Source organism: Castor canadensis, chromosome 1, assembly GCF_047511655.1.
Source record: "Castor canadensis chromosome 1, mCasCan1.hap1v2, whole genome shotgun sequence".
In the NCBI taxonomy this organism is placed as follows: Eukaryota; Metazoa; Chordata; class Mammalia; order Rodentia; family Castoridae; genus Castor; species Castor canadensis.
This window is the reverse complement of record NC_133386.1, coordinates 50544929-50571229: the sequence shown is the minus strand read 5'-3', so window position 1 is coordinate 50571229 and position 26301 is coordinate 50544929. Positions and strand designations below refer to the sequence as shown.

The following is a 26301-nucleotide window of genomic DNA, read 5'->3' as shown; positions in this document are numbered from 1 at the left end:
TGGGAATTTTAAAACTTAGTTCTCCAATTGTTTTCAAACAAAAGGGTTATTGTTCATTTTAAAAAACTGGTCTTGCTTTCTTCCTTTTAAGATCAAGGATGTGATGTTTATTCTTATGTGACCATCAGAAAACTTGAGCCGGAAATTCTGAGGTCTTATTGCACTTGAAAGCTTACTTTCTAAGTATAGGTATAGATAGCAAAGTTTAAAAGGTTGACAGCTGTATGAGAACAGAGCAAAAATTGCTAAAACAAAATGAAAAGTATGAATGATAACGATTATAAATTAAATTCAAAATTGAGGCAAATATAATGACCACAGGCCTTTGAGAATTTTTTTTTCTTTGAGGACGTCTATGTTTTTGTCATTAAATTACTTAGTTTTAAGACAAGATAGATACATAAAATATAACAAAAAGAGCAATATGGATCTGCTTTTGTCTGAACAGCTTGTTTACTGTTCTAGGACACAGATCTCTAGATGCTTCTCACTCCCAGCCTTTGTTCCTGTGAGGCATCCATCTCGAAGTAGGGAAAGAGGACTGCCCCCAAAGCCAGGAAACATGGCTGTGGTTCCAGTTCAAGGACCCCTTGGTGGGACCTTGTGGAAGTGACTCAAATTCTGGCAGTAGTTTCTTCTTCTTCAATGACATTAGCCGAATAATGATTCCTAGGCTCCTCCTATCCTAACAGTCCAGAATTCCATGAAACTTCCTGTCAACCCAATAAGGTTACACGCTAAAAGACTTTTAAACCGCTCACTTCACATCTCCATGCTCTCATTAATTACACTAATAACCACTGGCCTGATTGGTTTGTAAGTGATTGTGAAGATTAAAGGTGAAAATATATAGGTAAACACTTTGTAAACCATGAAAACTTTGTAAGTATTGACATTATTGCTCAACCGAGTTAGCAGTCATTGGAAATTCCAGTATTTGGCAGTTGTAAATAACACTTATCCAATATCAATAAGTTTTTAAAAGCTGAACTCTTCAAGTTATGGGTTAAAAGTGACACAGGGAGCCTTCCCAGCTCATTATCAGACTAGTTCTCCTCGGATGTTCTCAACATATGTTATAAAACAGAATTTAAAAGCTGGAGGTTACGTTCATGACATTGAAATGCTGGGGGCAGAGTTTACTAGTTTTTATTCAAATGAAAGCTACAGATGAAGTATTTGATGTTTATTTTCTTGATTTTCCATTTACAACGGAAGCATTTTGGCCTTCAAAGATTTTGGAACTGATGTTTGGACCACAGGTAGGCATAATACTGTGTTGAAGCTGGAGAGAGTAAGCCTGAGTGTTACCTGTTGAGTTCTGGGTGGAGGTAAGAAATTACCTGGTTTATATCAACATGCAGTTCACATTTTAGGATAAGAAGATAGTTGTGATGGAAGAGTTGTTCTAGAAAAATAATAACTGAACAAACATCTGGCCATTCCTATGAGGATCAAAAGATAGTGGTTAACCAGTCTGTCCACTACCACCCATCCTCTCTCCAAAAGCTTTTGTTGTTTTCCTCAGCACTCCCAGGTAATGACTGAGACAGAAGTGGAATTTCCTAGGAAAGAGCCAAAAATATCATCAGACAGGGAACAGGAAGCATAAAAATATCTCTCAGGAGAGGGCCAATTGTTTGAACACTCTAGCTCATATTTGGAGCTGTTATAGAGGAGCTCAGAGCCTCAGAAATCTTGCAGCCAGAAACATGTCCTAGCCAGAGGCAGGTGTGTGTCTTGCTAGGAATCCGCCCTAGGACTGATAGGAGATTTTGGGTAAGATTGTGGAGACTTGTCATGATTGAGAATATCAACTCTGGAGGCCCTAGTGTAGTGGTTTTCAAACATTTTAGAGCAGAGAAACCCTATTAACAACAACAACAACAACAACAGTGAAATTCAATGGGGAATTCATCTATAACTGAGATGAAAAAGAAGATGCTCTGGTTAAAGAAGGTAGGGCCTCCCTTTCACTCCAAGTTGTACCCAACATGTTCCCATGGTGCCTCAGGTGGAAAAAGACTGACTTAGTAGATCTTATGTTAAAAGGTCCCTGCACAGATTCCCCCAGTGACTGAATGCATTGCACACATCAACAACACCTGATACTTCTCCAAACATGTGACAAGCCATTTTGATAAACATTGCCAATTATTACAGCCTCCTTCTAGACCACAGCCTCCATACAATCCAGGCCCTTTTTATTTCCCTTAAGTTACTGATGTTCAACAGGCTACCCTTATTCCAGGCTCTCTGCTGTCTACCATCCAGTCCATCCTGCTTCCAGATTAATGTAGCACTCTTCTGCTTGGAAATCTTCAATGACTTCCTGTTATCCAATCCAACTAACTGGGACTATTTCTCTTCCTAGAAGAAATCCTGTGTCTTTGTCTTCACTTATCTTTTCCCATCCGTGTATATTCTTTTTCTCAGTCTTAAAGATCCAGTTGATCCAATTCCAAAGCCACCTCTCATGAGGCTACCTGGGAACTTCCTACCAGAAACGAAACCACCTGAGTTTTTAAATAACATAACAATTTAGTTTTATTACATTATTAGTGTATTTGTTTTATTTCTTTGACTGTGTTTCATTCTTCTTTGTAGCATACATGGCAATTGTTAAAGTCTAGGTACTCTTGATTTCTTTCTTTTTTTTGTGGTTCTGGGGGTTTGAACTCAGGACCTCATGCTTGCTGGGCAGGAATTCTACCACTTGAGTCATTCTGCTAGTCCTTCATAGGTACATTTTGTTGAATAAGGGAGTGAAGATACTGTTGCTCATCACATAAGTGTCTCTGGAGACCTAAGAATATAGTGGAGCAATTCAGAACACAGAGAAAATACTGTGTTCCATATTTTAAACTATCTAATGAAAATAAATTGTGACATGTCTATCAGCATGTATACAAATAATATGCAATACTAAAATTTTAGTTTTGGCCAAGGTTAAAATAGAGCAACGACACTCTCTTATTTTATCAGGAGTTCTCTTTTGCAGTTATAAATTACTTTGTCTCATTAAAAAATGAGAGATTGCTTAACAGTTCATGTGGTAGATGTTATGTGCTGAATTATGTCCTCTCAAAATTTGTATGATGACTGTGACTGTATTTGGAGATAGGGCCCAAAAAGAAGTATTAACGTTTAAGTAGGACCATATGGGCAGGGCCTTTATCTGATAGAATAGGTGCCTTCATAAGAAGAGGAAGAGACACCAGAAACTCCTCTCTCTCTCTCTCTTTCTGCAGGTGCACAGAAGAGAGGCTATGTAGACTTAGTGAGAAGATAGCCATGTGTCAGCCAGGAAAAGTGTTCTCACCAGCAGACTCTGACAGCTCCTTGATCTTGGACTTCTAGCCACCAGAACATAAGAAAAGACCATTCCTATTGTTGAAGCCACCATTCTGGGGTATTGTTTTAGCAGCCCTAGCATACTAATACAACAGGTGAAACAGTGTAAAACTCCCAGATAGAGGAGGAAGAGAAATAGTGGAGATTGTTGGGCATGAAATTTGGGGAATAGTAACCCTTAGACATTTCCCCCTTCCAGGTTCAATGGACTTCACAAAGGACTACTGCCACAAACATTGTGCTAGTCCAGGAGGACAGAGAACACCCTGAGTCTGTATCAGACTGAATCATTGGTGCCTTGGATGATGCTTTCAGCATGAGGCTCTTGCTGCCTGTGCTAACTCATCTCACTCACTCATCTCAGAAAACTTGACAATTTCCAAGAAAGGAGTTCTCCTATGTTTCTCTTAGGTGTCACTTGAGTCCTCTGGTTGCTAACTTCCTTTCTTTTTCTGTCATCATTTGTAGACAGAAATATTAGAAAGTGAACTGTTTCTAAGCCCTTACTCAGTTTCCCTGTGATTGACATACTCTGTCTCAGCATTTCCCCTGAGGTCCAGTTTTGCTGCAGTTCAGGCTCTTTCCCCTTTTTTTCAAGTTCTTTTGAGGTGAGGGTCCACAAAGTGGACTCAGGGCTCTACTGAAAAGTGAATGCTCAGCAAGGCTGGAGGCACATGAATAGATATATATTTAGAATTTATATCAACTTTTATTCCTTTCATATCTGAGAGACATCATTGCTGAGATGATAGAGTTAATTTTTTCCATGACTGGATAATTATAAGAAAAGTCAAGGCCTAAACATACCACTAATTTAAATGCTCCATATAGACTCAGCAACCGCGAAGAGCACGGAGGCATTCCTGGACAGTACTGGGGGTCTCTGTTAGCTGGGTTACTACTAAGATTTAGGCACAGTTATTAGAGGGCATTATAATGAGAATGTTAAAAGCTTGGATCCAGATTTCCCAGCTATGACCTGAAGTAAGTTCCTTAACTGCCATATGACTCAGTTTCCTTATCTGTAAAATGGGGTTAATATCAATGCCATCCTTATAGGGGTTATTATGAGGAATAAATGAAGTAATAATACATATAAAGTTCTTAGAACACTACCAGGACACAAGTGCTAATCTAGTGTTTAGATTAGCTAAAAGGATCTTAGAATCAGCCAGTGTGCAGTCCTGCTCATGTTGAAAGATAACTGTCTTTTAAGTCCTTAAAAATAGTCCTTTTTGGCTAAGACTGCATCCAGGAGTCCTGGAGTCTACCTGGAGAATGGGGCTATCTGCTTGACACAGAGGGAACATACCCTGACTCAAACACAGCTCTCAATTCCTTTAGAACAATACCCACTGAGGACAGCCATGGCAATTGTCACTCTGAGAACCAGATCCCCCACATCTGTGACATTATCTTTCTAGCCTAGGGCACAGACTACACTCTGCACTCCTTGGAGACTCATTGTCCTGATAGATGACTGCCTTGTTACGAAGACACACACCACAGTCCCACCATTTCCAAGGAAGTCTGGGCAACAACCTTCTTTCCAGCAGATTCCACAAGTCAATTCCTGCCCATAGGACTGCACGGAGTCTCCATTTCAGTATAGAAGATGTTGGAAAGGGTTAGGCAGGAGCAGGAAACCTGATACATCATTTCACGGCTTGACATTTTTTTTTTTTTTTGGTGGCACTGGAGTTTGAACTCAGGGCCTTGAGATAGCGAGGCAGATGCTTGCTGCTTAAGCTACACCCCAAGCTCTTTTTGCTTTAATTATTTTTGAGATGGGGCGGTCTCATGTTTTTGGCCTGGGGCCAGTCTCCAACAGCAATCCTCCTTAAGCCTCCTGCATAGCTGAGATTACAGTTGCAAGCCACTATGGTCATCTTATTGGTTGAGATGGGGTTTTCCTAAGTCTTTGTTGGGGTGACCTCAAATTGTGATCCTCCTGATCTCTGCCTCCTGAGTAGCTGGGATTATAGGTATGTACCACCATACCTGGTATTTCAAGTCTTTTCTCAAAACCACTTTCTGAGCACCCACAATCTGTGGACTTGGCTTCAGGAAGTGACATGTTCTCAGCAACTCTTGATGCCTTGAAGTAGCAATTTGCTTTGAGGTTTTTTTTTTTTTTTTTTTCTCTTTGTGAGCCTGTGAGCTTTATTCAGACATGCTTTAGTTTAATTTTTCCCCCCCATAATTATATTGAAATAACTCTTCTTTACTGGACTTGGCATTGGCAGTATCACGGTTTGAACTCAGGGCTTCAGGTTTGTTAGGTAGGTGCTCTACCACTTGAAACACTCTCCCAGCCCTTTTCAGTTTAGTTATTTTTCAGAGAGGGTCTTGCATTTTTGCCCAGGGACTGGTTTGGGATTGTGATCCTTCTACCTATCGCCTCTTACATAGCAGGGATTACAGGAATGTACCACCACATGCAGCCCACATTTCTGACATTTTATTCTGCTTATGAACAGCCTGGTCAATAGTGAAAAGGCATATTGTGATTCTGGGCTAGAACCTAAAGTTCTGTGTTCCTAACACATGCTCAGGTGATTCTGATGCTAGCACTTCTGGGCTATACTTTATCGACTCTTTAGACTTTACTTCCCCTTAGCCAAAATAAATAGGAACTCGCATACCAGCGTAAATTCCCTTACACCCAACAGTTCTGACTTCCCAGTAGCTCCTTGAACATATTTGCTTTCAAATACTGTGTTCAACCTAGTCTAGGGCAAACTTTTAAATTCCTTTCCAGTATGAGTAAGACCCAGCAGATAAGTGTATAGTGTACAATATTATGTGGTGATTTCTTTTGATGTATACAGTGAATGAATAATCTGTTCTCTCTCAGTAAAAATACATTCTTCCCTCTGGACCACTTGAACCTTATTGGTATTTAGTTATTGACAAGTGTCTCCCCTCAGTAGTTCTCCATGTCCTTGGCCTTTGCCATTGTTATACCTGCCATCTCTCTGTGTGTGGGGCTTCATGTTTAAGGTCATCCTGAAGGGTCTGGTGCAGGTAGCAGCACCAAGGACCCTGGGGTGGTATTCAGTGACCACACTGAGATAAACCCTATACACAACTGCAGGTGCCTGCACCTAATAATGCCTGGGAGCCTCTTTGGTGTTTCACCTTGGAAAGGTTCATGTCTATGGTTGGGCTGGTACCCCATCCTGCAAATCATCTAGCTCTAGCCAGAGATGGTGGGAAGCAGGGAAAAGTACTCTGTTAACATGTCTGCTCTTATCCCTACCATCTGGCTGGTTGGGTTTCCCACAGACTCTGGACTCTTAAATCTTGGGGTTCTAATTGGGACAACACCTATGACTGCAATTTGATTCTGTCCCCCCCATCCAAGTACTAACCAGGCCCGACCCTGCTTAGCTTCTGAGATCAGGCGCGTTCAGGGTGGTATGGCCATAGACTCGATTCTCCTTAACGTCCTTTTAACTGGCATTTGTATTTTGTCTCTTTATTTAAATGCACCTATTTAGAATGAACAATTCAGGTAAGTTGTTCAGGTTCAGGTTCAAAATTCAATTATAAGAAGATATAAAACAACAAGTAAATATTCCAGACTTTTTGTTTTGGGCACTATGATAAGCCAATGATCCTGAAACTTAAAACATTTGCAAGAAGTTTCTTTTTTTATTTCACATTAACCATATGAAATCCATTCACCATATACCCTCACCTTAATCTCCTTCCCTTCATTCATCCTCCCCTTCCCACAAGTACCCCCCACACTGTACCTATTTTATAGTCCTGTCTTTCGTTCTTAATATTTAAGTCGACGTCCAAGGAGTTTCTCAATGTGTTCCCGCTGTGAGTCTACTTTACTTTGGTAACTGGCATATATTTTAATCTACTTGTTAGAAGTGACTTTTTTTTTTCTTTTTGCTAAAGAACTGAAGTCACAGGAGGGGAAGGGACTTGCCCAGTTCCTTCATCTGGCAAAGGTGATATGATCTTAGTGATGGAGCCAAGAACCAGAAGAGTTGGTTCTAGACTCACAGTCCAGCTTTCCTCAATCAGAGACTCTCCTACTGAAAGGAATGTGAGGATAAACAAAGTAATAAAGAGCAAGCAAGTAACGATGTAAATAATTTTCCTTTAAAAGGCATCAAGATATGAGAGGCTGGGGATGTAGCTCAGTGGTAGAGCACTTGTCTAGCATGGGCAAGGGCCTCGGTTTGATTTCCAGTACTGGAATAAAAGATATTAAGATATGTTCATATAAAGATCTCTAGTTCTAATGCTACAGATGATTAAGTCTATGGAAATAACTGGAATGAATCTAATGTACAGTCAGAGACAGTTCCTTGTACTCCTGTGCTCGGTTTCCCAAATCCCCTCTGGTCCAAGTCAGTTTCCTCACCTGAAATTGGACTGGATTGGATCTCTAAATTGGATCTCTTTTCTAGATCTAACATCCAATGATTTCTTTGACTTTATGGTTCAAGTATAATAGAGTTTTGCATCCAAAAATAACCTCCCAGTGACTCTCAAACAGGTCTCAAACACCCTCAAATAGGTCTCCTTTACTGCTCAGTTCTGAGGCTTCAGGACTTGTCTTTGGTAAGTGGAATTTTGGGTGTCTATTTGCATTGATCATGACAGAGAATAATATCCAGGAGCAGAACAGAATAAAGTAATTATCCATGCACTACAATGAAATGGCAGCCTGTGTCCAGACATTCAGACTCTGCTCAGTCTTCAAATAGTACCTCGCCTGTAACCTGGGGATTGACAGGAAACAGCCTGCTGTTCCCAGAGCACATGGCAGATTAGCAGGAAAAGAGGTAACACTTAGGGCATAGTTGGCTTGTCAAAGGCTATCCCCAGTCATCGAGGGGAAACACACACATTACAAACCTTGAAAGGTACTGTAGACTAACTTGCTATCAAGCAGGTTTGCTACATTTTAAGTCTGAGACCTGGAATTTGTGCAGAGGTGTTGCGCTGTAATCACACACGTAGAAAAGGATTTTGACCTCATTTTGACCATTCTGCAGCCATTTTGATATTTTTATTGTTGGACTCTAGGTAGTTCTGTAGCCCTGGCAACCCAGAGTCTAAGAATCGCTTGCTTCTTGCTGGTGTCTGTTATGCGGTCTTCCTGGCTGCCATTTGGCTTTATGGAACTGCTAAGTTCGGTAATGTTGAGTTATAATCCACTTTGTACACAGACAGCAGCTGTCTACATAAAAATCACATCCTGAAGGCAAGTTTTACTGAAGACAGTTTTGATCCTTAGGGTCCCTGATTTTCTTGAGTGCAATTATACCACTTCAGCTAATGGAGGGCATAATTTCAAAATAAATATTAATACACAAAGTCTGCACCCGACTCAGGGGCCCTTTTAGCTGTATTGTACAGAATGGCTTACTGTTCTAGTCTGCCAGAGACTTGTACTAATGCAGCTGTTAATATTATGGGATTTCTCCAACTTACCAGTTCTCATGGAGTCATAAATATAGACATTTCACCCCATTTAGGTAAACACAAGGTCTCTAGTTTTCATAAAACACAACATAAAATCTAAGAAAGTCCTGGAAGTTAAGAGGGTCACTTTGCATTTTATTTAAAGTATATCCTTCTGCCTCTTCCCTAGGTTTTTTTTTTTTTTTTTTTTTTTTTTAAGAATCCATTTCTTTATGTGCTTTTTCTTTATGCAGAGGATTTGAGTTTGAATATGGACGTGTTTCCCACCACCAGTCAGCCTCGGAATGTTTCCTGCAAGTTTCTCAGGATAAAAAGACTCAGAGGCAAACTGCTGGCAGCTGAATTTCATTAAGACTTTGATGGGAACTGAAGTTGGAATTACAAACATCTGTGGTTAAACTTCCCTTTAGTCAACCATTTCCCAGAACTTAACTTTACCACACCAGGAGCAAAGAAGAAAAACAGTTGAAAAGAGAATACTGCTCTTTTGCGAATATAGGCATACATATTTAAATATTTGGCTCCAGGCTCACTATGTCTCAATGAATCCACAGATCTACTTATTTTAGAAAATAAATAATTGTTTGGAAATGCTAAATTTTGGAACTCAATGCATGTACTGGAAATCGGAGTTTAATGGTTTCTAACCAATTGAATGCCTCAAAATTGTGCCTGGCCATCGTTATAGTTATATGGTAACTGTAAGCAAAATTTGCTTTTGGCATTATTCTCAAAACTATGACAAGTCAGAATTGAGAATTTGTGAAGGAAAAAAAGTCGTTCTCTCATAATAAGGGTTTGGGATTTTTTGTTTACCTTTTCTGGAGAATTAGAGAAACCCAATCATTTCTCATAACTGCTCCAGTTATCCTATTGCTGGGGAAAGGCTATTTAAAGAATCATTAAAGAGAAGAATTATAAAAGCTAAACCCAAAGTCTCCTTCTCCAGTGTTGCACAAGCAGTGAATTTGTAAGCAAAAGTTGAAAGTAATCAAGCTCACTGAATAAGTAAAGATTTAGATAACCAAATACTTTTAACAAGACACTAACTACATAGCTTTACCTGCATATAGACAGAAATAGGTGGAAGAAAGGTGGGGAGGAGGAGTGACAGAATGAGACTCCCGAGGGCTCTTAGATACAACACTTCTCTTAAATTTCACACTAATCTTGCAGTGCAAATACAGTTCTATTTTTCTTATGGCCAAAGAACTGAACCTCTAAAAGATGAACTCATTTGTCCAAAATCAAATGGCTAGTCAATCCAGGGACTGGATTCATACTACATCCAACTGGCTACAAGTTCATATTCTGTCCTTGACAAAAGTGGAATTGCAAATATTAGACTGCCAATAAATAGCCCCAGGGCTGAATCTGGCCTTCAGTAGACTTGGCCTCCAGGGCATTAAGAAACTGAATCAGCAATTTCACTTAAGAATCCAGATTCTGTCTTCTCTCAGAAAAATAAACAGACAAAACCCCAGAAGACCTGGAAACATTAAGAGGTAGCTGCTATCTGGAGGAGGCATCCCTTGGTCTCCTATGACTTAGGGCCCATCACAGGCTGTGTTCTCCTCATTGAGGGGGCTTGACCCAGTCAGTGTTTGCATGACCTCTGTAAGAATCTGAATTTTAAAGATGCCTTTGTACCATAGGATGCAGCACTTCCACCTCTGGATATATCCTCAAAAGAACTGAAAGCAGGAGCTCAAACAGATACTTGCACACCAACATCATAGTAGCATTGTTCACAATAGTCAAAAGACCAAAACAACACAAATGTCTATCAGTGTGTGAAAAAAATATATGTTACATATACACCACACTTTATATTTGTATTTACATAGATAGGTAGTTGTATAGCTAGACAGACAAAATTTAGGCTTTAAAAATGATATTCTGACACATATCCAATAGAGATGAACTTTGAAGACATGCTAAATGAAATAAATCAGATACAAAAGGACAAATATATGATTTCACTTACATGAAGTACCCACAGTAGTCAAATTCATAGAGGCAGGAAGCAGAACAGCGGTTGCCAGAGGCTAAGGGAGGGGTTATTATTCAATGGGTTTCAGTTGGGGAAAATGAAAATTTGTGGAGATGGGTGGTGGCGACAGGTGTATAGCAATATGAGTGTACACAGTGTCACCGGATGGTACACTTAAAAATTGTCAAAATCGAAAGCTATTAAAATCGAGCCAGTGATTCACACCTATAATACTGGCCACGTGGAAGGCTGAGATCAGAAGGGTTGGAGTTCAAGAACAGCTGGAGCAAACTGAATCTCCATCTCCAAAATAACCAGAGCAAAATGGATGGAGGTGTGGTTCAAGCAGTAGAGCACCTACTTTGCAAGGGTGAAGCCCTGAGTTCAAACCCCAGTCCCACCAAATAAAAATTGCTAAAATTATAAAATTTATGTTATAAATATTTTGTCACAATAAAACTTCCTCTGGTTAAATCAGAGAACTCTGGATCTATACGGAATGGAAGTTTTCATTGCCTAGTACTTTTAAGAAATAGACCATGTATTCCCATAGGAATTGCTGTTTTGAATTCTTTATCTACTAGTACAAACCAAAAGCTTCTAATGGAGACCATAGCAACATGTGGAGGAAAGACACTAGAACATACTAATAAAGGGAAATGGATGCACAGCAAACAAGAAAGAAGTCCATCAGAGAGACCTGGTGATGTACTGAGAAAACAAAGCTGCTCTCATTTCCAAACACCAATTCACTCATCTGCAGAACTTGTATAATTTCACTATTGAGTATTAAGTAAGATAATACATATAGGCTCATGGGACATAACAGAAGTCAACAAGCATTAGCTTTTTGTTTGTTTGTTTTCTTTTTTTACATGAGCTGCTTAAAAAATAGTTAAGGACTAGAGTAGAGTTAATTGATAGAATGATTGCTTAATGTGTATGAGGCCCTGGGTTCAATCCCCAGTACTACAAAAACAAATAAAAAATGTAAAGATCATTCATTATTAAACAAGTCAGGGAAGGGGAGTTACCTCAAGTCTTTGACAGTCCTAACAGTTTGTGTGACTTATGCTAGTCTTCTAGCAAGCATTGCATAAATGGTCTGGAGTGGCATTTTATATTTCTTCATTTTAAGAAATTCCACAAACCTGGATAAAAATGGTTCCTACTGGTAATTCTATTTACCTCACCACTTCTACATATTCCTGGACAGTCAGACTGCTTTTATAAACTCTTTCCTAGTGGTGCCTTTTACCAGATAGACGACCTGGGCATCTGCTCTGTGTGTGCTTCTGTTTGTAAAGTGAGTGTACAACAGTACAGTCCCAATGATTTGTCATGAAGGTGAAAGGAAAGTGTTTGGATGAGTGTCTGGCATTGTGGTAAGACCTCAACAAGTTAGCTATACCAATAGTACTATATTCTAGTCCCTATAAGCTAAGTTTTATAAAACCAACTTTGTTGTTTGGTTATCGGTCACTGTGCCCTCCTGGTCTAGCTCCTGAGCACATCTCTGTGGCACTTAGCTTGTAGCCACTCTTATAGAATGTTCGTTCATTCTGCATCATGCAGTGAGTATATGAATTGTTTCTCTCTCTTACATTGTTTACCCCTTGTGGGTAAGGATGAGACTGCCTTCTTTCTATCCCTCCTAGTGCCTATTTTATTGTTCTGTACATGATAGATCTCCAAATCTGCTGTTGTATGAATAATTAAGTGACTGGAATAATGACCACGCGCAGGGGGCTCAAATTACCAAATCTAATGGTTGGAATTAGCAGTCTAGGATGAAGCCTCAGGCCAGTGACTGGTTGTGTTATTGTGCTCCTATGGAATCCTTTTCAAAGTAAGGGGTCAAGATAAGGAAAAGGAACACAGATAATGAAAGAGATATAAACTGTCTTTTAGTAAACATTCTGCAATCCTTCAGTGGCAGGGAGCCTAACAATGTGTGTGTGTGTGTGTGGGGTGGGATCACAGATCAACAAGAATCCAGAGGGAAAGTACCTTAGAACTAGTCTCCTGCATCTTCAGTTGTGGGTCAGGGTGGGACACACATACGGCTCCTGGAGCACTGAGTTTTTTGGAGGGAAGTTAATACGATAATAACAACAGTAAAACCCAGTTAGGTTACTAGGAGGTAAAGTCCTGTTTTTCTCTCTCTGGGATTTTGCTCACTGTTGTCACTTAATTCCCTTATATTCTTATGTATGGATCAAAACCAGTAATAGCTACCTCTAGTCACTCCCAGTTGACCCTTCCAGCACAGCCTTGTCCCTTCATTTCTCAATGTCTCCTTGTGGCTTGTCTTCAGCCACAGTGTCAGCTTCTAACCTAATGTTGTTCTTGATGGTGTTTAACTCAGGTTTCTTTTCCATAGACAAGAATCTCACTCTCTCCAAGGCTCAAGGCTACTCTGATATCAGCTCCTTCTGGGGTGTTCTCTTCTCCACTCCTGCATTTTCTTTGGTTCTTCTGCATTTCAATATTGGCCAGGAAGACTTTTTGCTTAGGTTTACTTGTTATACTGTAGTTGACAATGAGGGATTTAAAAAAATGTGAAGTATTGGAATACTGACTGTGTCTTTTGGAACTGCTAGCCTGACCCTTTCCTTCCCTCACTGACTGATACTGCTGCTGTCACCATACACTCAGCAATAACAAACGTGGTTAATCACTTGTCAAGAAGTAGAGTGAGGAAATCCTCCTCACAAGGAGCACAGACTCACCTATGGGTGTTTTGCTTTTCACATTCTTTCTATCCTTGGGGGAAGCTTGGACCTGTTTTACAAAACAAGGAGCAACCTTCCTTCTTGGCAGCCAGTACTCTCCATTCTCTCATTCAGTGCATTTTCATGTGTTTGCTCCCAGATCACACTGAGCACCACAGTGGGTCAAGCACCCAGGGGTGGACGGAATGCATGCTATGGCAGGGGTTGGGGAGAACTGAGGGGCCTGCAGCCAAGCACCTCCCACTAGCCTGCCTCCCAAGCCTTAGTATTTTTCTTCCTTTCCTTTGAAGGGGATTTAAGGAATACCATTCATATAAATCTAATTCAAACAAAGTGAGTGTAATTTTAGAATACCCTCCCATCCACATCTTGAACTTGTCCCATGAATAACATATCCATGTTCTCCCTCTCTCTCTAAATACAATCTTCGATCCCATCCAGTAAAGTGGTTGTCCATGTTATTAAGTCTCCAGAGCGTATTTGGTTTAAGATCTGCTTCTTGGCTATAAACAGCATGGGGAGCCTGGTGATGAGGCGTTGGCATCATCCGGGGACCGCAGGCTAACTGGAGGCATTATGGGAAACTATGCTCTGGGAACATAATTAGCCCAATCCCACCCTGTGTACACCACACTCTTTGACCTTCCTGGAATGACTAATATCTTCTTTCTGTTTCCCAAAGCCCTCAACTGACATTTTGAACCTATTAGACTCCAACAACATTGCACATTTAAATGACTAAGGGGCCATTCTTCTTGATTGGAAAGATGTGGACAGACATATAACAATGTTAACAAATAATATTAAGTACAATAGTACCATAAAAGTACAGTTCTGAGAAATATTGCCAAATGTAGGATTTCTTTTAATCTAATCATCCACTTGTAATAACAACTCTTAGTGCGTATAAAAACGTATTCTATGTCAGACACTGTGCTAAGCACTCTGGGTATGTTATTTAAATTCATCACCCTAACTCTCTGAGGTATAAGGTGGGAATCAGTAACTTTTGTAAACCTCAGTTTCTTTATCTGCAATTTGGGCAACTATAATTTGTCCAGGGTCAAGAAGCTTGCAATTTGAATGTGGCTCCATTGGTTTGAATGCATGTCATTTAAACATTTGGCTGTGTCACTTTCCTATTGTTTCATAATATGTGAGAATATAAGAAGTTGTTCAGGGTTGTGGTATTAATTTTTGGTTCTCTAGCACTGACACAATTACTTTCTTAAATTTTTATGGGATGAGACTATAAAAATAAAAAAGTTGTGTGAGCTTGACTGTTTAGACTGAACAGACAAAAATGCCTAGATAACTTTGAATTTAAGATGAATAATGAAAAATTTTAGCATAAATATGTCTTTTGCAATATTTGGGACATAGCCAAAAATTTATTCATTATTCATCTGTAATTCAAATTTCATTGGGTGTCCTATATCCTATCTGCCAATCCCATTTTTTTTTGTGGTACTGGGGGGGTTGAACTGAGGACCTCATGCTTGCTAGACAGGTGCTCTAATACTTAAGTCATGCCCCCCCAGTCCTCAATCCTACTCTTAAGTCAAGCATTTCACTCAGGGACTTCCCATGCTCAAAAGCAACAGGTGGAGATATGCTTCCCTGGGATTAATTCCAAGACAGCAGAGAAGGAGGCCTTCCCATTGTGTGGAATCTGTCCTGGTCTGGCCTGTCCACCATGTCTGGATGTGTAGTTGACCAGAAGCCATGCCCCCTCTTTCTAATGGAAATTATATTTTGCACCACAGTGGGACATGGTTACTCTCTGGCTCTACTCACCTCTCCTTCTTGGGGAAAGAGTGGGTAGAGCTCACTCTGAAGGATGACCATTTACATCAATAATTACTAACCACAGTTATACTCCAATTAGTAAAATCCATAGCAACAATCCAGACTTCAGTGGTGTTAGAAATAGTGTCAATTCACTTAACTTTTAGTTGTATGGTTGCTGTAAGCGTAACTATAGACTCTCTCTCTCTCTCTCTCTCTCTCTCTGTGTACACACAGAGAGTGTGTGTGTATTTTGTTAGGCCAGTTGCTCTTTCCTTTCCCATGAACTTAGGTGACTTCATTTTCCTTCTACTTATCATCTCCCACGCACTGGACATGCTATTGTCTGTCTGGGCTCAGGGGGCTCTTAAATCACTTATTCTGAATTCATTCTCCTTTGGCAAATATCTACACTTTGACTATGTTTTCAACTAAAAGCTTTGGAAGGTATTAAACATATGCTCAATGGCATATCCTGATCATTTTTACTTTGGGGACAGGGTTTGATTTAATCTTGCTTCTGGTATATAATGGCTCGTGTCTATTTAAGGTATCTGCTCTGCTGTTTCCTCACAGCTTCTTTCATGGTTCATCACCCTTACTCAGCCTGTCACCTCCTCCTGAAGATCCTTTGTTCAGTATGAGACAAAGGTTATGTCCTGTAGTATTCCCATCGTCCAAACAGCAAAGAGGAACAGGAAGGCAGTGATAGGTGCACACACTAAGCGCCAGGCTTGACAACATGACTGTTGGGGGCACACAAATTGCAGAATGTCGACTGACATGCTTCTGCAGTTCCAGGTTCCAGGGTAAAAGACTCACTCAGTGCATGAAGGGTGCATGCACTTCTGCCAGCTTGAATAGACACTGTTCCAAAGCTTCCACCTTCAACTTCCAACATCCAAACTCAACTTACAAAGCAAAACTACTTCAAGTTTCTGCACTTAGTTCAGGTGAAACTCTCAATGCAGTGAGAGCAGGAGAGGGAGAGAGGGAAGGAGAAAGAAAGGCAGGGAGAGAGAGAGAGAGACAGGGAGAGAGGGAGGGAGGGAGGAAGGGGTAGACAGAGAAAGAGAGAGCGCTATGGCACAGCCGAGGGCGCAGACACCCAGCAGGGTGGCCACACAGTGTACCTGGGCAGCAGGAGGCAGGGGTTCGGGAGTCAAGCGTGGCTTGCTGGTTTCAGGCAGGTCTTGCCTGCCGACAGCTGAGCTCCCTTCAATGTCAAAGAGAAACGCGGTGTCGTCCCCGGACACCGCAATGGAGCAGGCGGCGCCCCAGAGGAGCCACAGAGGCAGGGCAGTGCACCAGGCTGAGCTCAAAGCCATCTCTGCGCTGGCATCCAGCTGGGCTCTTCGCGGGGTTCAGGAGCTGCTTGTTGTCTTGTCGGTCCCCCGAGGTGCGGTGGTGCCTGGTATCTTTTCTGGGTCTGCACTATCCAGATGTGGGAACGCCAGGCAGCCCAATCAGCAACTTTGTTTAAAAAAATAAAGGAGAGTCAGCGTAGTGTCTCTCTCTCTCTCCACCCTCCTCCGTCTTCTCACCCTCCTTCACTTTGTCCTCCTTCCCCCGCCCTCGCTAGGCTTTGGGTCTGGAACCTACGGATGGATGGAGCTCAGGACCCAGCGAGCATCAAAAGGCGGACAGTACCGGGGGAGCCCCTCCCGCCGCCACCTCCTTTTCCTGGCTGCCGGGACTGAGGACGGCGCTCCGCTGGCTTCCTTCCCACTCATTCTCACCACTCCCTTTTCCACCTTCCACTTCCAGGCCCTCCCTCTTCTAGTTGGCTTTTCCGACCAGAGAAGGTCGGGACCTCCCCCTCCTCCCCCCTCCTCCCCCCTCCTCCCCCCCAGTTTGGAACCCCTCCAAGGACTCCAGATGAATATTCAGCTTTGCAATTGCTTCTTCACATCTCTAATTTGTTTAGCAAAGTTGCTGAGTGTCTTATCTATTTATGTAGATTTTTATGGGGCCCCCACTAGTTCGCAGCAAAGTGGGTGGAAAGGGATTCCAGGGGCGGGAGGGAGCCGGAGGTCGGTGATCTCAGGAACCAAGGGACAGGGTGCCCACTCTTTTTGAGCAAGGCTTTTCGGGTTTTCTAGAGAGGGACTGCTGTACTCTTGGTGCTGATGTCTTCTCTTGAGTCTCACTGGCCGCCCCTCTTCCTCTTGACAGTCCTCACCCAGAAGGCTTGGGAGAAGAATATCTTTCACTGCAGGGCTGGAAAATGACTTCATTACTCAAATGCGTGAACTTTTATTTACAAAGAACATCTTGTTTTCACCCTAAAGAGGTGCTTTATAAGGGACCCGGAACAAGGCTTGCAGTGTATGAGCCTGTCAAATATACTGCCCACAGCCGGACCTCTTCCTCTTGGCCTGTAATCTCATGCCTACTACATCTGTCTGAGTCATGTAACTTGGTTGGAAGTTGGGCTACAGTTATGCCACCGGTGCCCCTGCGGATGGGCGAATGGCCACTGTCGCTGATCTGTCCCTTTGTAAACCTGGGCTTTATGACTGAGTTTTAAATAGGAGACTCACCCAGAAGTGGCTTAAAAATGCCCAGATGAGACAACCATGAAGGGACATCTAAGTGAGTTCCTGGGTGTTTGAAATCACAACCATGCAGTAAAACATCTTCACAGAACTTAATAATTAGCTCCATTCCATAGAACAAGTTGTTTGATCCAAGGCTACACAAAACAACAGCCATCCTGTGCCAGATATTTGGCATATGTTATTTGTAAACTTCACTGTATTCCCGCACAGTAGGGCTATTATTTCCTTTTTATGCAAGAAAAATGGGAGGTTCCGAGAGAGCAGTACATTTGCCCAGGACCACCCATCTGGTAGGAAGATGAGTTGGGGTTTGAATCCAGGTCTTATAGGTCCAATGCTCCTGTTTACACCTACAAGGTCCTGAAATTCACAAAATAAAGACCCTAACTTCAGAGGCAGTAGAGATGGCACCAACATTTTTTGAGTGCTTCCCATGTGTAAAAAATTTGCAGCAACTCTCTTATTTAATTTCATCTTGATGATAAGCCCAAGAATTAGGTGTTGTTATACACCTTTGGCAATGGGTGAGTGCTACTACAGCTCTGGCAAATCTAATGGTAACAAAACCGAGCTGTAAAACGTCAACTTTTCTGCTCCTAAAAACTGTCGAGGCTGTTTTTCAGGATGCAGATGCAGAACCTAGGACCTGGTCTAAAATAACCTTGAGAGCCTGATGGAGCCAAAAGTCTCCAGGAAGTGGGATTTCAGGAACAAGAGCTGGGCGTGGACCTAGATAAGAAATGGAGTGCCGTCAACAGTTTCAGGACCTACCAGAATGATTCCTACTGACCCCAGGCTGCTTAAATTCCTTTATTACAGCTAGTCAGGGAGACAGACTTGAATGTGTCTTCTGTCTCCTTGTCAGGTAACCTTCAGTAAAGCTCTTTTAGCAAAAAATCAGTGCTGTGGTATTGACTTCTATTTCAACTGGGCACCAAACCCTTGCTTGGTAACAGTAAAGTCCTTGATTTAAAATAAGAAAAAGCTATCATACAAATGAGCCAAATCCAGAAGAAACAAAGAGAGTTCTCATAGATTTCCAAGTATAATGTTTTCATTTAAAGATTTAAAAATAGTTTTGTAAGGAACTGCTAAGAAAAACTGCGATCATCTTCTGCCATGTAAACTAGTTAACCAACTAAATTCAATGACAGAGCTTAGACATAGGTTTGGTTTGGTTTGGTTTGGTTAGTGCTTGAGATTTCCTTTGGGAAACAAGATGCCAGACTCTGAGGAAGAACAATAATGCCCAGTTATCCTGTCCCAGCCTCCTTTTGAAAGAACTTTAACTAACAATATTATCAATGAACTATTCATATATATGCACTTATGTATTCTGACTTCTGCTCCTGGACCCTTCTCTGTGCTAGTCATTGAATGAAGCTATGATGGATCATAGAGTGAAAGGCAGATACATATGGGTTGATTCAGCACACCAAGGCTGTTCATAACTTGTTTTCTGAAGGATTACATCCTATGCTTTGATATCTATCAGTTAATCACACACTTTTTCTTTAATCTGAGACCTCTTCTCCCTGCCCAGCAGGCAGTGTGCAGGTTTTAGAATCAGGCTTGAATGGTGGGGTTAGTTGTGTACTTGCTCAAGACCCACTATTTGATTAAATATATATTCTCCAATTTTTTCCTTATCTTTCTGCACTATAATTATTTTCAGGCAAATTCACAATATGGTTTTTTAATGAAATAAAATCCTGGATCTATTTACAATAGTTCTGAGCTTGACATAAAAGCTAAATGTCGGTTTCTTCATTTGTAAAATGGGGGTAAAGATGGTTCTTTCATTCAGATATTATGAGTAGTAAATGAAATAATTTAAATGAAGTTTTAACCTAGTATGGCATGTATAGCCAATACTCAGTAAATACTATTTAATTATACAATAGTTTCAAGTCTTAAAGAAGAACAGAATGAGTATTTCTGAAGAAGAAAAATAGCCATGGTTATTTATCCTAAGGCTTGGGTGACCTCCCAATTGCACAGAATAGCCATTCTCATTTCTGGCTTCTACTGGACTCTTCCCTGTGCTAGCCATTGAACGAGGCTGTGGTGGATGGTAGAGGGATAGGGTAGGCAGGCAAGAAGAGACCATGGTGAATGTTTCACAGCAAGCTAGAAGGCAGTAGAGCAAAGGGAATTACCTCTCACCAAATGGCCACTCCCAGCCCCCAAAGGCCTAAGCATAGGAGGATTATATTCCTGTTACAGGTACAACAGGGGAGCATTTCCAGTGTGGCTGTTTTCTAACTATGACTGTCCCTCTCTCCCTTTCCTGAGATTGGGGATGAGGGACCATTATCTCCTTTGGGACTCCTACCTTCCCCATTATCACCCCTAGGCACAGAAGAAAGCATGGACATTCAGAGGCTAAGAGATTAAATGATTTGCTCCAGGAAACGGAAACAGTTAGTGCAAAATGAGGGTCAGCACCTTCCAACTTACAGACCAATTGCTTTCCCGTGTAGACCAAGCTATCTTTAGTTCTGGCAGCAGTGGATCTGGTGGTTTTGAGGCTTTATCAAAAGACAGTTCTGGAATTCCCTTATGAGTCCCACCAGTACAGTTATCAGCAGATAAACATCAGGGCTGCCTGTCCCTTCAACACTTGGCTATTGGGGCTGTCTTCAGCATCCAAGGATCTAGCAAGGGTGTTATTAACACATCCCATGTGCTGTTCTGGAAACAGAAAGTTGCGTCAGATGCTATTTTGGATTTGTAGGTGCTAATCTTGACATAAGCAGACAGAGGATTGTTGTGGGAACTGTGTACTAGTGACAATAATTTCATGATCCCATTGGTCAGAGAAACAAGTATGAGTTGAGCTATACCTCCTGCTGTGAAGTCTCTAACTGATAATCCTGTGGAAAGTATAAGGTGGTGTCTCTTCTCAGATGGAAATTCTCGTTCTTGAGAAACCCTGATGGAACTCCAGACCATATGAGGAGCAGCATGAAGAAAGCTAAGAGATGGAAGAGGGATTTAAAAAAGTATTCTTCCTCCCCTGGGTTTTCTCAGGCTTTTGTTCAGGATAGTATATGCTTTATAATATGCTGCTTTTTCTGACAAGGCCTTGTTTGGCATTGAGCACACATTACCTCCATTCTTTGTATCCATCCCTTTATTCATTTCTTTTAATCAGCATTTACTGAATACCTCAGTATTCCAGGTTTAGATGCTGAAGATAAATGGTCAAAACATGATCCTTATCACCAAGCAGTCAAGAGACAGTAGTCAAGGAATAGGTATAAGCAGACCCTGGAAAGAATGCAAAGTGGTTAACAGTTCAGAGAAGTCCAGACAGGTGGCTAATAAAATAAATAGAACAAACCATTTCACAGATGCAGCTGCATGAAAGTCAGGGAAGGTTCTGGAGGGAGGCAGCTGTGCTGAATCTTAACTGATGGGGGAGAGGAAGAATGGTGCAAAGGTACAGATGCAGTGATGCCAAGGGAAGGCTGATGAAGCCAGGTGATTTCCATGCACTCTCTGAGCCCTCTTCCCCCTTCACAGCCTGCAGGCCATACCACCTACTTGAGAAGAAAGGGCTTTCCTGGTCCCTACTGGCCTCTCTGCCCCCTCCAGCAGAAGTCCTATGTCGTTGTCACATCTTTTAAGTGAAGAAATTTAAGCCTAGGAATGACATGGTCATATTTGCATTTAAAATGGATCAGATAAGATAACTGCACTAAAATTAGTAATTAGTGCAATAAGATAATTGCACTAAAAGTAGTATATTTCCTAATAAGGAAAGGAGGAAATAAGTTATTAGGAAATATACTACTTTGTGACAATAACTTAAGAATACTGAAAATGTTTTGGTTAAAATACCTTCATGTTGTTTTGTTATATCTATGTTAGTATACTTCATGTATTTTTGTTTTATATACCCCACTATATATTTTACATATATGTTTTATATAGGTCCATTTTGTATATCGCATCTATTTTACCAAAATTAATCAAACTATACCTAATATTTTAAACTTTTTCTCCATGTCAGTGTGACTCCAGTGTGTTACTGTGAATAGCTCTCATGTTTGGATTTGCACTTAGGGAGGGTAATCTTGTGAGGATGGGGCCTCCACTGGAGGGCAAGACTAAGAGACCATTTAGAAGGCTGAGAAGACTTTTCTTCTTATACAGGCTCTGTATGGACTGAGGGCAAGGACTGTACTCATGAACAGGGAACTTAGAAAGCTTTTGAGAAGGAAAATAGGAATGGGGACATCCTGATGCAAGTAGTTCCACTTAATGGATGAAACACAGACTGTAAACAGTGGTCCTAACAAGAGTTATTGACCTTTTTTCTGCTGTGGCCTCCCTTCTGGTCTAGTGGGATAATTAGTTCCTCAGTGCTAAAGGAAAGTGATTAATGCTCCTAGTAATGTACTTAATGGAGAATAGCAGGTGTCAAGGTCAAATAGCTCAGTGATGAGATCAATACAAAATAGAAGCTCCTGGGACTTGATAATGAAATGATTGAATTAACACTTGGGCAACATTCAAAAGAGAAGGCCTGAGAGACTGGCTTTTGTCTCCACACGTACCTCACTCTCTGTAACACACCATGGCCGTTAAGAGAAGGATTGCTGTCACCAAAGTGGGTGTATAAGCAGGGTTAAAATCTGTTCTAATCTGCCTTGAGTGAGAAGATACAGAAACCAGTCTGTAAGATTTGAACTCAAAAGCTCTGTAACCCAGCTCTGTATCTCTTGCTTTATCCTCTAGAAAATCTATGCAAGATATGCATTTTAGAAAAGATTTCAGAAGCAGGGAGGGCATGACCCTCATGATGCATTGAATTTTCACAGTGCTTTAGTTTGGAAGTGGAGTACAGTTCTTGCTCTCCACAGGCAAGGCACTGATCCATCTCTGAAAGGCCCAAAGTACAAGTTCAGACCTTCAGGAGAAGAATTTTTCAAGTCATTGTATACTGCATCCCTTATCCCTGAATATTTAACATTGTAAATAAAATCAATTATTCACCGTCTACCCAGTCAACAAATATTTTTCAAATGTCTACTTTGCAAGCTGCATTTTTCTAGGCTCTACATCAAAGAAGAAATTGAAAAAAAAAAAAAGGAATAGAGTTCACATTCTAATTGAAGCAAGGGTAGGAGAGCCATAAAGAATAAGTAATCCCTGAAAGTAAAGAGAGAAGTGGGGGAGGAATAAACAATCAGGTAAATGTATAGTATGTCAAATGGTATGTGCTTTGGAGAAGAATAAGGGAGGGTGAGGGGATACAGTATGCAAGCTGGGGAAGGTGGGTAAAACCATTTTAAACTGAGTTATCAGGGAGGCCTACTGACAAGACTTGGGCAGAGTCTGGAAGGAGGCAATCAGCAAGCCAGTCCCCTATCAATATAGAGGAGCAGGTTAGAGAAGAAGAACAGAAGTTAGGCAACAGAAAGTCATAGAGTGCTTGCCTTTTGAGGGAGAGGCTAGAATGAAGTGATGGAGGTGAAGGGTAGTTGGAAGTCAAGTCAGAAAGATAGGGAATGGGTGAGGCCAATTATACATGGCCTTTGAGATAATCCTAAAAACTTTGGTTTCTGCCTTAGTGAGCTGGAAAGGATGTGGAGGGTTTTGCAGAGATTCGACATGATCTTACTTATTCTGCGTGCTGGATGGAAAGTAGATTGTAGGGAAGAGGTGAGGGAGAATGCAGGGATTCCACTTGGAAGCTCTTGTAGCAGTACAGGTGAAAGAGGATAGAGGCTAGGCTCAAATGCAGTAAAGATGAAAAGCAGAAACATTTAGATGTATTCTGAATGTAGAATCATCCTCAGCTAGGGGGAATGATTGTAAGAAAGCACCCAAGGCTGATGTACGTGCTTTGGCCTGAGCAGGCTTGAATGGTGGAATTGCCATTATTGAAATGGGAAGATGGAAAGTTTGGACTTTTTTTCTTTTTTAGACAAGGTGTCACTCTGTAGCCCAGACTGTACTCAAACAAGATTCTCTTGCCTACACCACCTTTGGAGTGCTGGGATTATAGGTGTGCACCATACACCTAGCATGAATAGGAGATGCTTCTTATATTCTTGCGCTATATTCCTTACCTTAAAAATTCTTGTTGGTAAAATATCAGATGTCTGTAATATATAATACACAATGTATAACTTTAAAAAAAAACCTGGGATCTGCTATGTGAAAGGCACTGTAGATAATACTATAGGTCATCATTCTAGTCTAGTGAGGGAAACTTAAAAAATGTACCCTACTATCTACAATTCAAGTCACAAGGTGCCCAAGAGGAGCACAATCCATCACTCTTGCAGGTTACAGCAGGAAGGGATCTCTGAACTCAATAAGAAGAGAAGGCATTTGACATTTGAGCTGGATTTCCACATATGTACAGGAATTAGGTGTGGGAAGTTGGGGGAGGTGCATGGAGAAAGGAATTTCAGGGAAATGGAGCAGCATTAGCTTGTGCTTACGAGGGGAAACTATCTTCACATTCAGACAGAGGCAAGTGGAAAGATTGGCTAAGCATTGCACAAAGATGGCTTGGGTGAATAATGGGAGTTAATGCAGACTAGGTAGGTAGGGTCTGCCTATTTTATAGTTTTCTGATTAGAGAGAAAGAGAGGATCACAGGTGAGTTAAGAAGGATTCAAATCCAGAAGGAGAGAGGCTCCAGGCTGGGGCCAGATAGGAGACTGCCGCAGTCATGGTCTAGGCCTCAGGGAGAAGGGCAGAAAAGCACTTACAAACTGTCACTGTGTCCTTTGAACACAGCTCCCACTCCCTGCATTAATCCAGATGAAACATGGAGATCTCATCACTATTCTTAAAACTAATGTCAATTTTAACCTGAAGGGGGTCAGGAGAGAAAGCCAAGTTAGATGTTTATCTTCCCCAACCAGCACACACTGTGGAGTTAACCAAGCCACAACACACTGCCTCTCGGCTGGCAGAAGGTGTTTCCTGATGGTAATTCCTAGGAGACAGTAATAGTAATTCTATCCATTACACAATCATCCTTTGGTACAGTTCATTAATTATTTCTTGGGTCTGCTTTGATTATTTTGACTACTTCTGAATACCCCAGTAATAGTTATCTCTCTTGTTCTTTTTTCTTTTTTATCTTTTTCTCCTTTTTTGTCCTCATTTGTTTTCTCAAAAGTCTCACAACTCTTAAAAAGAGTTAAATTCAGGGAAAAGAAAAAAAAAACTCCTATACTGACTTTAATTACATTTATCTCAAGGTAAATGCATAATATATTTCTTTTATTAAATAAATCTTTCCCATTAAATCATCTCCTAAGGTCACTTTGCTTTTGGATAGTTAAAAATAATGTGTATATAAAAAAATGGATCATTCTGATGATGTTTGGGATTGTAATCAATACAGTTTCTTACTAGTAAAGCAACCCATGGAAAACATAGGTTTTCACTTTTAAATACAGTCATGATTCTATATGGCACTTCCTAGACTTGCTCTCACATTGACATGGCTGGGACTCTGGTGATGCTGATGGGAACTCAAGTGGACACTTAGCAGTGAGCTTTTGGTAACTACTTTTGTTTCCCATGGACCAGTCAGACCTCCTCTACATAGTTCCTATTCTAGTGACTCATTGCTCTGGTGTGGGACACCTGGATCAGGCCTAAACCAATCAGTGAATTCCCATCCTATCCTGGAGCACAGTTATTCATTCAGAGCTGGTCATATGACCAGCATTTTGACATTTGAAGAATCAGATAGAAGAGTTTTGCTAAGGTCTTCTGGAAAAAGTTCCTTCTTTTCTTCTTCTTCTTCTTCTTCTTCTTCTTCTTCTTCTTCTTCTTCTTCTTCTTCTTCTTCTTCTTCTTCCTCTTCTTCCTCCTCCTCTTCCTCCTTCTTCTCTTCCTCCTCTTCCTCCTTCCTTCCTTCTCATCCTCCTTCTTCTTCCTTTCTTCTTCTTCTTTCTCTTCCTTCTTCTTGTTTATTGTTGGTACTAGTGTTTAAATTCAGGGCCTTGTACTTGCTTGCCAGTACTCTACCACCTGAGCCATGCTCCCAGCTCTTTTTTACTTTTTTAGTTATTTTTTAGGTGTGGTCTTGCATTTTTGCTAAAGGCCGGCCTCAGACCATAATCCTCCTACAATGGACTCCTTCATAGCTAGGTTGACAGGCACTATAATGCCCAGGACTTTTGTTGAGATGAAATTTCACTAACTTATTACCTGGGGTTGCCTGGAATTGTGATCCTCCCAATCTCCACCTCCCAAGCATCTGGGATTATAGGCATGAGCCTCTTTAACCTGGCCTAAAGTTCTCATTCTTTGGAGAGAGCTCTCAGAGGTAGATAACTTTTTTCTCTTGCATATGGAAGATGGATTTTGTCATCCTGGAAATCACCTACAGTTCTAAGGGAAGCCACCATTAGGAGAAACTGACTATAGAGTG

At 41.1% G+C, this 26301-nt stretch overlaps 1 protein-coding gene across 4 annotated transcripts in view; it reads right to left on the bottom strand.

Annotated features, from left to right (window-relative positions):
• Lama4 (laminin subunit alpha 4) overlaps positions 1 to 26301 on the bottom strand; it is a 156514-nt gene that overhangs the window by 120140 nt on the left and 10073 nt on the right. For 2 of the 4 annotated variants that reach the window (XM_074076232.1, XM_074076245.1), the window contains exons 1-2: positions 16927 to 17080; positions 16458 to 16797 (exon numbers count right to left, since the gene is read on the bottom strand). In XM_074076232.1, coding sequence (XP_073932333.1) covers positions 16458 to 16652 — 195 coding nt within the window. In that variant the 5' untranslated portion in view covers positions 16653 to 16797; positions 16927 to 17080. Of the gene's footprint in view, positions 1 to 16457; positions 16798 to 16926; positions 17081 to 26301 lie in introns of those variants that run through there. The other 2 variants (XM_074076233.1, XM_074076240.1) reach the window with 2 other exon arrangements.